Source organism: Otolemur garnettii, unplaced genomic scaffold, assembly GCF_000181295.1.
Source record: "Otolemur garnettii isolate 467f Iridium unplaced genomic scaffold, OtoGar3 scaffold00128, whole genome shotgun sequence".
Lineage (NCBI taxonomy): Eukaryota > Metazoa > Chordata > Mammalia > Primates > Galagidae > Otolemur > Otolemur garnettii.
The window spans coordinates 3,588,072-3,600,141 of record NW_003852523.1 but is presented as its reverse complement, the minus strand read 5'-3'; the positions used below and the strand labels follow the sequence as shown (position 1 = coordinate 3,600,141).

The 12,070-nt window shown below is 45.4% G+C and overlaps 1 protein-coding gene across 1 annotated transcript in view; it reads right to left on the bottom strand.

Moving 5' to 3' along the window:
- The window catches only part of TRAPPC10 (trafficking protein particle complex 10), a 72,783-nt gene that overhangs the window by 18,880 nt on the left and 41,833 nt on the right, over nt 1–12,070 (bottom strand). The window contains exons 10-15 of the mRNA XM_023518104.1: nt 11,951–12,042; nt 9,798–9,938; nt 9,391–9,503; nt 4,317–4,831; nt 3,112–3,253; nt 695–853 (exon numbers count right to left, since the gene is read on the bottom strand). Coding sequence (XP_023373872.1) covers nt 695–853; nt 3,112–3,253; nt 4,317–4,831; nt 9,391–9,503; nt 9,798–9,938; nt 11,951–12,042 — 1,162 coding nt within the window. The remainder of the gene's footprint in view (nt 1–694; nt 854–3,111; nt 3,254–4,316; nt 4,832–9,390; nt 9,504–9,797; nt 9,939–11,950; nt 12,043–12,070) is intronic.

The window sequence follows — 12,070 nt, the reverse complement described above, 5'->3', positions numbered from 1 at the left end:
GCTTCATTTCTCCTGTCACTTCTTGTGATGGGCCCAGCAGTGGGATCACAGCCACACTCCTCCTGAGCCCGTGTACATGGAAGAGAGGAGGGAGGGAAGGTTAGGTGGGAGGGAAGACGCAGGAAAACCTAAGAACAAAACTCTCAGGAGAGAGGGTACGCCATGGATGCTGGCCGGCAGAGCCAGACAACCGTCACTGCTCTCTATCTAAAGACAGTAGAAGGGCACTTCCCAGGTGGCCCACCCATGTCTGCAGATGCCCTTCCACTGCACCCCATCAGCAAATCAATACCCCACACCCACAAAGAGGGCCAGTGGGGAAATACAGGTTTCTTAGGGCTTCTGACCAGTGGGGTGAAGGTAGACAGAGGCTGGTGGGGCATCACCAGAGAGCAGGAGCCCAGCTGTGATGTGGGACTCCACGTACTTGACCAGGGCAGCATTCCTTGGCCACTCTGGTTCACCACTCCCAGTTGCCCCCCTCGAAGGTAGCACCCAGTCCAGGAACGAGGCCCAGCATACATATCGAACGCTGACTCCAGCCACCCCCTGAGAACAACATGGAGCGCAGAAGTATCAGGCCACGCAGATGGGTGGCAGCAATGCCAAGCTCATTCTTACACCCCTCCGGTATGCGACAAAGCCAAGGATCCCCCTACAGGAGTGCCTCGCCACCAGGTGGCCGGCGCCTTACCTCTCGTGTTAGAGTAGACCACAGCTCTGTTCTCTGCCTGACACAGAATGAGCATAGATTCCACATTGCTGAGCTGGAGGCTGTCCCCATTTTTTATTGTATAATGGCCAGTAGTGACAGTGAACTTGACCTTCTGAGGAATACCTGCCAAAAGGCTATCTAAAGGGGGAAAGACAGTAATTAGCATCACTACCAACCAGAAGCAGTAACTCGGGGCCTACTGTGAGGTTCAGAGGGTACTCTGTTCTTTCTACTATAAAAGATTGTTCATTTTGGACACTCCACGAATTCAATTTCCATTCCCTTTGCTTAACTTTTAAGCTTGACGATATGGTCTGCAGAGTTAAAGGGGACCTTGCTGGGAAGAAACGGTCTCTGAGTCGAAGGGATCTTGTCCTCACCCTGTTTCAGAGAGCTAGGGATTATAACAGCAACGATGTCTCTGAGGGTCACAGAATTTACCTGCCAATAAGTCAGTATGAGGGAGTCAGATAATGAGCCTTAAGATAAGACCAAAAAGAGACTCTAATGTGCTGATGCAGTCAGGGTTCCCTCTGGCCTTGAACTTAGGGCCACAGGGTCTTTGGTTCAGAAGCAATTCACAGCAGGACAGCCACCCCTTACTCTTAGACAGAAATAGAGGGGCAGAAACGGGCTGCGGTTTCTGAAAATCCTGTTCCATGAAAGGCAGAAAGAAAAGACAAGGACCAAGAAGGGGCGTGAATAAAGAGAGCCAGGCCAGAGTCAGGAGAGAGCGTGAGCCATGCATTGGCACCACAGTCTCCTGGGAGGACCGGCAGGCCTGTGCTCTGTTGCTGCTCTTGTCTCTGCAGACGGCAGTCCTGCTGCTCTCATGCAGCATCGCCCAGAGAGAGAATCGTCTGAGAGACTCAGAATCGTCTCAGAATCGTCTCAGAATCGTCTGAGAGACTGGCGTCTCAGAATCGTCTCAGAGACGTACCAGCGTCTGAGGGCCTCTGCTGGGGCCAGGAGAGATGTTTGAATGCAGAAAAGTAGGGAAAATGGGAAATTAATCAAGAAAACATGCTTTTCTTGATTTTTCTTTTCCAAATGGAAGAAACAAATAAGTACCCCCATCATTCCCAATCTAAACAACTGAGAAGTCCCTCACTGGCATCCAGCTCCCATGTGGTCTTCACTGTTTACAGGACTCCCCTAAATTCATAACTTATCGGGAAGAACGGTAGCTTTGAATTTTCCAAACGTTATGCCTGAGTGTCAAGTCTAACAAACACTCTCATGGAAATACTTCTGATCCGAAAATACATAACTAAACCTTGTATTTAGTCTCTGAAACCTCAAAGCAGGAAAATACATACTTATTAAACTCTGCAGCAAACGTTAGCTGCTACCTGGCTAATGTGATTTTGTAAAACATATATTTTGTCTTCAATCCCATTTCCAGGCACACCAACTCCTAAAATCCTTGGAAACTCATAGTCATGCCTTTTGTATGCTAACCAGCTGACTACTGGGTGAGAGCCCCTGGGTAGCCTTCAGGGGGCTGGCCTGAGGAAAGACCAAGGGATTAAGACCTAGGGGTTAAGGCACTCAGCCTACCCTGAATTCTGTGGAGGGGAGACGGGGTGAAGATCAGCTGGTCCTCCGTGGCCAGTGGTTTTATCAGTCATGCCTATGTAATGACGTCTCCATAAAAGGCCAAGAGGATAGTACATGAAAGCTTCTAGCCAGCTGCATGTGTGGGGATGGAGGTTCCCAGGGGTCAGCGTGCCAGAGAGGTCATGGACACTCCAATCCCTTCCCCTGACTCTGTATCCTTCATAACATAACATACCAGTAAACATGCTCCCTGAGTCTGTGAGCCACTCCAGCAAGTTAATCAAACCCAATAAGGGAGCTATAGGAACCTCAATTTCTAGCTGTTCAATCAGAAGCACAGGCAGAAGAATCTGGGACATGTCACTGGCACTGGGGTGAGGGGCGGTCTTGTGGGACTGACCCCCCAGCCTGTAGGATCTGACACTATCCCCAGGCGGACACCCAGCTGGCAGCTGCTGCAGAACTGACTGTATGCTTGTAGGTATGGCGAAAGCCCCACACATGTGATCACAGAGGTTTCTGTGCAGAGGGTTGTGTTGTGTGAAAGAATAGAAAAAATACTTCTGAGTTTCTTTCTTCTAGTCTTAGAATTAATTTCCCTATTTTTGTTATTTTTAGGTACACCATATTTATTAAACATGACAGCAACTACAGGAAAGCAAGTATTCAGATGAACAAAAGAGGCACAATCAGTTAGTTTGGGCAAAATTTCCATTAAGTTACTCAAAATGGCTCTTAAAGGCAGAGACGGCGAAAACCCACTAGAACATCTCAGCAAGTCCTCTCAGACCACCACCTCACGGTGAGCGTCCTGAAGGGGCTGGGCCTCCACTCACCAGCCAGAGGCTCCACGTGCAGCTGGGGCTCCTGCGAGTACACGTCATACTGCACAATGGGGTAGATGTGAGGAAGGACAAACCACACAGGGCCCGCGGAGGCACACAGCTGCCGCAGCGTGTACGTTCCAGGCTCCCTGGCCTAGAGTCAAATCAGGCATTTGAAAAGGTAAGAGACATGTGAGCTTCCTAAGGCAGAGCCAGGCCGTGCTCTCCCTGCAACACAAAGTGACTGTAACACTCCCCCAGGCCTCCTGCCCCAGGCCTGACCTGTCCACACATGGGCTGTTCAAAAAGGCCTCAGAATCTCTCTGCAGACTGATGCTCACACTTGACTTTACACTTCTAACAAGGTATTTCCAGCTTAATAAACTATATTTGTGGCGTTCTCTTTGAAGGGTAGTTAGTGGAGATGTTCAGCTTGAGACTTAAGAAACATGCGCATGCGGCAAATAGCTGTACTTTCCACAGACCAGGTCCTCTTGAATTAGTGGAACTTACAAGATATGCTGCATCAGGGAAAATTTATGTCAGAGTTGGTCAGAAGCAATGGTTTTGCTATCTAGGCAGCCACAAGAGGAAAACAAGGTTTAACATGAAACTGTACCACCACCTTCTTTGAAACCTCATTTTAACAAATGAGGGAGTATTTTAATACACAGGGGGAAAAGCTAACTTAACCCAATAATACAATTAGCAAAAGCTAACTGAACCTAAAAACAAGTATCTATGTTAAGAACTTCACTCAACTGGCTTGGTGCCTGTAGCTCAGCAGCTAGGGCGCCAGCCACATACACCACAGCTGGTGGGTTCAAATCCAGCCCAGGCCCACCAAATAACAATGACAACTTCAACCAAAAAATAGTCAGGCGTTGTGGCAAGTGCCTGTAGTCCCAGCTACTTGGGAGGCTGAGGCAAGAGAATCGCTTAAGCCCAAGAGCTGGAGGTTGCTGTGAGCTGTGACGCCATAGCACTCCACCAAGAGCAACATAGTGAGACTTTGTCTCAAAAAAAAAAAAAAAAAAAAAGAACTTTGCTCAAAATTTATCAACTGCCATAAATATATATAAATATTAGTCAGATATACTTTTCTGTAAGGATAATGGCAAAAATCAGTTTGACAGAACAGAGGACTGGACTCAATTCTCACCAAGCTTCAGACAATCCTCGCAAGTTCCATGGCAATTGTCTGTCGACTCACATACCTGAGTCCTGAATGCTATCTTGTTGGGCCCTGGCTCCAGAGTCACACTGCTGCACCTCAACACATGGGCCCCTTCCTCCAGGGCCAGCCCAGAGGGCACCTCTAGAGAAGAGCTGCTCTCCTGCCTTCTCAGGAGCATGTGGACATTTCTGCAGATAATCCCTGTCGTGTTCAGCGAGTTGTCAGAAGGGCTTCTCTCAAACATCTCATATAGCTCCAGCGCAGGCAGGCTATTCTGGGATGCGGGTAGTGGTGAAGTTTCAGCTGGGAAGTTTATGATCCCATTGGATGTCTTGTGCTTGGTCAGCCACTCAGCGGTCTTCCGGTAACTGTTCTTCTCAATGCTGAAGTGGACGTTGACAGCAATCTGCTCCATGTGAACAGGGATAGGCATCTGACTGCACACTGTTATCTCAACAGACAAAATGCCACCCACGTGGACCACAGCGTTGGAAGGGTCAAAATGAAGATCTCTCAGGTGTGCAAAGGAGTGCATGGGCAGCACAATTCTGTGACCTGTGAACACAGATGACCAGACCTTACTCGCAGCACAGGCCTCAGACAAGCTACGGTCACCTGGTTCACATGCAAGAGAAGCAAGGACCAGTACAGTGCAAAAGGATGTCCCTGACCTGCAGCCATGTCCACACCCCCAAAAAGTTACTTGGTCAAAAGCAAAACATAAACAAACAGCTGGATAACTCCTAGAAATCATAACATGTACACAAATTAAGGTTTCCAAGTCTACTTTGACAATCCTAAGAGAAATACAGGTCAACTAACTCTTCATCCAATCAAAACTTGTAAATAGTCTAATTTCTAAAACTGTTTTCAGGGATTCTAATACTTTCCCACTACTTAAAGGAATTTTTAAGTGAAGATGCCTAAGTACCCACCATGCTACTGAATGTGAACTCCAGGCATCTGCTGTCTGTGGAGTTGGAGACAGAGCAAGGACCCTGCCATCCCCAGCAGCACCACAGCCAGGAGGGGGCCCGGGTTCTCCTGGTTCTCTCTCTGACCTTTCTATAATAAGCACCTTGGTTTTGACTAGAAAATCCACAAGGCTGCAGAACTGACTGGTTAAGTACTTAGAAAGCATTCATCAACTGTAAGATTTATTGAGACTGATGCTAAGATCATGAGAAACACTAAACAATTGTGCAATGTGGCAGAACAATCATAACTCAACTAGTCTCACACACTAAAACAAGCAATGGACAAGGCCACAGTTCTACCACCAATCAGTTTGGCTTGATAAAGAATCTACAAAACCAGAGTCATGATTCTCCCAAAAATCCCAGCCAGGTGGCTCTACTTGAGTGAATACTCATAGCCCAGTAGTCAATGATCATAAGAAGCCAACACTTTTGGGAAAACTGGCTTTCAGATAGTTGGTAACTGCTATGGGCTGAACTGTGACCCCAGTATTCCGACAGTAAAGCCCTAAGCCCCTTGCAATGATATCTGGAGAAGAGGACTCTGGGAGGTTCTGAGGCAGCTCCTGAGGGAGACATCACAGAGCGCGCTCCCTCCTCCCACCACACCAGGACGCAGTGAGGCGGCCACTGTGCACAGCCAGCAAGCGAGCCCTCCCAGAAGCTGACCCCGACAGCATCCTGCTCTCAGATTTCCAGCTTCCAGAACGGTGAGAAAATAAATGCCCACTGTTTAAGCTGCCCAACCTATGGTAATTTGTTATGTCAGCCCAAGTAGAGTAATATAGTAACTATTTTAAATAAGCCATCTTCTTGGTAAAATAAACATGAGGAGCTTAACTTCACAGTACATTTAACCTTACCATGCAGCATCATCTATGAAGTACATTTTCCAAAACATTAAAGCTGAACCTACAGCTTTCAGACCCAACTTCCAGTCGCACGCTCCCACAAAGAGACACTCAGACAGGTTCTCCAGACGGTGGACAGCCTGCAGACAGCTGCCCAGCACCGCAGAGACTGAAGGACTGACACGACACCCATGACCTTGGAATAGAACACAGCCACAACACAAAGACCACCAATCCGATGATTTAGGAAAGTTTTCAGAATCAAAATGAAGTCACTTGTGTTAACAAAGAAAACCATGACAGAGCCAGAGAAGGTCCTCACACACGTGTGCCTGCTAACAAAAACTATCACAAAAGATTCCACAGAACTGCAACCTCCCACAAAGGCCGCTGCAACTTTACACATTAAAAAACACTTCTTGGCATGACCAAAAGCGAGACTCCCGTCTCTACTAAAAATAGAAAACTTAGCTGGGTGATAGGCTGAGGCAGGGGGCTAAGGCCACAGCACTCTGGCTAAGGTGACAGAATGAGATTGTGTCTCAAAAAAAACCCAACAACAACAACAAAAAAAAACAAACCTTGTTTGAGGACATTTGCCCAGAAACTTCCTGTTCAACCCGGACTAGCACCACCCTTGTTGCTGACCCTTGTAGCCAAGGATCAATCTTTCCTAACCCTCTGCATATGCACAGAAGCCCTGTCACATGCCCTCCTCCCACAGGCTCATCATTTTGTCTCAGAGGCTCTCCATCTGGGACCAGAAGACTTTCAAATTGCAGGGTTATTTTTTTATTTTGGAATGTGTACATCGCATTTACCAGTTGAGCATCCCTAATCCAAAAATCCAAAAGGCTCCAATGAGCACTGCCTGTGAGTATAAAGCCAGCACTCAAAAAATTTCAGATTTAGGGCCACTTCAGATTTCTAAATTAGGGACACTCAACCTGTACTTTCATGAAACATCCAGAATAGGTATCTACAAGATAGACTAGTGGTTGCAGGGGGCTGAGAATAGGTAAGGAATGAATACAAGGTTTCTTTTGGGGTTGATAAATATGCTCTGGCCAGAGCAATTAGGCAAGAGAAAGAAATAAAGGGGATACAATGTGGAAAGAAAGAAGTCAAATTAGCCTCGGTCCCAACTAACATCTTACACCTAGAAAAACCTAAAGATTCCATCAAAAACTATTAGAACTGGCTCGGCGCCTGTGGCTCAAGAGTAGGGTGACCAGATTTTAACACTGGTAAAGCGGGACAACGTGGCCGGGGGGCAGGGCTCGGCCTGACAACAATGCAAACTTTGAATAGCAGTTCTCGATAATCACTTCTCAACAATTATTTGTTATTATTACAGTTTAACATTATAAAATTAACAAAAATAATATAAAACTCATATCCTGGTGAAATAGCCACATGGCAGCCGAGAACCGTATATTCCCTTCCTGTTCTCCCACCTGTTTGTGCATTCTTTCCAAAAATCGGGACCTTTTTAAAACGTTGCGGGACATGGGACAAATTGTTAAAAATTGGGACTGTCCTGCCAAAAGCGGGACGTCTGGTCACCCTACTCAAGAGGCTAAGGCGCCAGCCACATACACCTGAGCTGGCAGATTCGAATCTAGCCCCAGGCCCACCAAACAACAATGGCTGCAACCAAAAAATAGCCGGGCGTTGTAGCAGGCGCCTGTGGTCCCAGCTACTTGGGAGGCAGAGGCAGGAGACTCGCTTGAGCCCAGGAGTTGGAGGTTGCTATGAGCTGTGATGCCACGGCACTCTATCTAGGGGGACAGCTTGAGGCTCTGTCTTCAAAAAAAAAAAAAAAAAAACCAAAAACTATTAGAACTGATAAACAAATTAAAGTTGTAGGATACAAAATCAAAAGAGACAAATCAAAGCCAGGCATAGTGGCACACACCTATGATCCCAGCACTCTGGGAGACTGAGGCAGGTGGATCGCCTGAGCTCATAAGTTTGAGACCAACCTGAGCCAGAGTGAGACCTCATCTCTAAAAATAGCTGGGGGTTGTGGCGGGTGCCTGTAGTCCCAGCTACTTGGGAAGCTGAGAGGCAAGAGAATCACTTAAGCCTAAAAGTTTGAGGTTGCTCTTAGGTGTGATGCCACAGCACTCTACCCAGGGCGACAAAATGAGACAGTCTCAAAAAAAAAAGAAAGAAAGAAAAAGAAAAAACGGGCAAGAGATCTGAATGTTTCTCAAAGACATACAAATGGCCAACAGATACATGAGAAAATACTCAACATCACTAATCAGCAGAGAAATGCAAATCAAAACTACAGGAAAATACCCTCTCACCCTAGTTAAAGTGGCTTTTACCAAAAAAGGCTGATTATGTTGGTGAGAATGTGGGAAAAGGAGAGCCCCTGTACCTGTTGATGGGAATGTAAATCAGTACAGCCAGTACGGACAACAGTGTGGAGGTGCCTCAGAAAACCACCCTATGACCATAGAACCACCCTGTGATCTAAGCAATCCCATGACTGGGTAATTATCCAAATGAAGGAAAATCTGCACTGCCAGGTTTACTGCAGCCAAGATCTGGAATCAACAGAAATGCCCGTCAGTGGATGAAAGGACACAGAAAATGTAGCATATGTGGGTGCTAGAATGCTATGCAACCCTAAAAAAAGAATCAAATCCTGACTGGGCGCCATGACTCACACCTGTAATCTTAGTACTTTGAGAAGTCGAGGCAGGCAGATTACTTGAGCTCAGGTGTTTGAGATCAGCCTGAGCGAGAGCGAGACCCCACCTCTAAAATCAGCCAGGTGTTGTGGCGGACGCCTATAGTCCCAGCTACTAGGGAGGCTGAGGCAAGAGAATCGCTTGAGCCCAAGAGTTTGTTGCTGTGAGCTGTGATGCCATAGTATCTACCAAGGGTGACAAAGTGAGGCTTTGTCTCAATTAAAAAAAATAATAATAATAAAAAAAATTTATAAAATTATTTGAGACAATTAGGGAAATGTGAATATGGACTACTTAATAGATGATCAGAACCTTGCTGATTCTTCAGGTGTGGTTAGGAAACTGTCCTTATTGTTAGAAGATCCATGATAAATTGATAAATTGTTTCAGGGTGAAGTATAACATAACGTCAAGTTTCTCTTAAAGTTTAGGGAAAAAGTGAACAGAAAGGTATAGACACATGTTGCTCCACAGCCCAGTGTTCACTGTGTGCTCTGGGTGGTCGGTGTACCTTGGATTCTTTTTATTTTTCTGTAATATTTGAATTATCTTCATAGTAAAATTTTAAACATTAGTCTCACCTGGGCTATCTGACTGCTGGCTGGCAAAGGTCAGTATTTCCTGGCAGAAGTATTTCCGTTCCTCTTCGGTTAAGTGATGATCGCTGGCCAAGAGGCTGCTGGTCTGAAGGTAGCTGCAGTGGGAAGTTAAGGGGCCTGCAGCGAGGCCCTCGCACAGAGGGACATGGCTCAAGATGGCTTTGAGAGTCCCCGATAGCCTTCAAAGAGGAGCCCAAGGGGTGTTCTTATTTTTCCCATAAGTTACTATGAACTCAAAATTAGATTAAGAAAAAACTGACCAGGCATTTAATCCGTATTCTACACAATGCCTATGTAGATGGTAGGGTTTTTCTCTCCTTACTATTAGAGGCATTTAACAACAATTTTAGGCAACGCTGCTATATGAAAATATTAAACTTAAAGGATACTTCTCAATTTGTCCAAGGTGCTTTTGACATTCAGCCAGTTGTTTCCTTGTGTGTGTGATGGGCAGTGCCCAGCCCTCAGCCAGGTAATTTTTCAGTGCTCCTTGAAGATAGATTTCTGCCTTTTGTGGAGACTTTTTCCTCCTTGCAAAGTCAACAAACAGAAGCTTTCATTACAGCTCAGGACAATCAATAAACTGAGCTACCACCTTGCACGTCTGGCTCTCCTTCCTCCTGATGCCTGCCAGGGACCGTATACTACCTCATGACAGCCCTTCCCCGCCCACCCCACCTGCATGACAAAGAGCTCGGGCTCAGGACCACGTGACTAGACTCCAAGATGAAGATGTGAGAAATGGCTCACAGCGAAAAGACCACAACAACTGCCTATATGCACACTGGTCAAAGAGCTTCCCGGTCTCAATCTCAGGGCAAAGTGAGAGCATCATTTACTATTTCAAGCTGACAGACCAGAAGGCCGAGGGCTGTCCATAAGTACACAGCCAGTCAGCAGTAAAGCCAGGAGTCTAGGTCTGTGTGACTCTGTGTGACCAAGAGCCATCACACAGCCATACCAGGAAGGGAGCAAGGGTCAACTCTGAAATTCAGGCAAAGAACAAGGAGGTTTCAGAGGTTTGCAGAGAACCATGAAGAATTAAAACAGCAACATTATCACCCAAGAGAAGATCTTCCTTGTCCCAGTCTAAACCTCAGAAATGTTCAAAACGTAAGTTTAAAGCACAAATGCTAATAGTGTGCCAAGGCCTCAGGGAGGACACAGATGCCCTCGCCTTCCCAGAGGGCCAGGACTGGGGAGCGTGAGGAAGAGGCCAACACTGAATCAGCACTCACTTTTCCATGCACCCTTAGAAGACATTTCCATTTCCTTACTCTACTCCTGAAGCAGTAGGGGTTCTCCATTTCTTAAACTAGAGACATTGCAAGCCCACCAGATTATACTGGCTTTCTAGACTTCATGACCCTCCCTTCAACCCCCATGTTTTAAAGGGGTCAGAACCTTTGATACTTGCTCAGTTACTATAAGAAAGACTCTTCTGTTTTAGAGCTGGAACAGACTCTACAAACCATTTGTCCAGCCCCTCAATGCCTGCTAATGAGGAGATGGAGGCCGACTAATAACCAGCCAGCTTGTGGCCAAGCTGGGACCAGTCTAACTAGCAGGCCAGCGCAGCCACTGTGACGCACTGCCTCAGAACATGCTAGTCTTCCAAGTAAGTGCAATTCACAGCATCTGAAGACACAGCTTCTTTGAGACATTAATAATTTATTCCTTAGGTAGATCAGATGGAGACTTGACAGATCCAAATTTTAGTCCTGACCCTGCCTTTAATTAGTTATGTAACCAGCTAGCTGCTGTGACCACATCAGAAAAACTAATAAATTCAGAGATAATCTGTGAATCCCTTTCCAGACAATTCATACCAATTCAAATAAATTATTCTCAATTCATTTAATGATATTACTTTATTAAACAGATTTCATTTGTCAAAAGACCTCATTCTTTTCCTTTATATCTCTTTTTCAGTGCTTTGAAACAGCAATCACACTGATAGGATTTCTTCTTCTTAATGAGCTGATTTTAACAAACAGGCTAGAACTATGCCACACTTTGAGTCTTGGGAAGCTGGAGTCGGAACGAAGCCCACATGGTTGCACCCTCCACCCCCCAGAGCACTCGTCCCTCACACCCCAACACAGAGTCACTACACATCACGGGCCTTGAGGTCTTCAATCATCTTAAGAAATATTTGATGAACCAGAGAAATTCTATACAACAAATATTTAAGCATCTATATTCCTATTTACTTACCCAGTGGGATATAGGCTCTTTAATACTTCCTCTTAATTATTTAAAGTTAAATATAATTTTTATATATAATAAATTTAATTTTAAAAAAGAACCTCAAAGACCAATAACAATTATTAAAGATAACAAGCAGACAACCTCTCCATTTGGTTTTCCATTTGCTTTTGAGAAATCAAAAAGCAAAAAGATACAGATTGGTTAAGAGATTCCATATTTTTTCAATTGATAAATTTATGCATACTATATATTAAACTCTACACATAATAATTCTTCCCTTGCTATTCATGTGAAATGTTTAAAATTCAAAGAAAAGTTCAAGATCAATTACATGTAAAATTCTGCCAGATCTTTTCCAACAAGCTTAGCAGATCGAATCCTCCCAATGCTTGTGTACATTTCAATGGTAGCGTGAGACAGATCCTACGGAAAAGTAAAAGGAGCATAATCA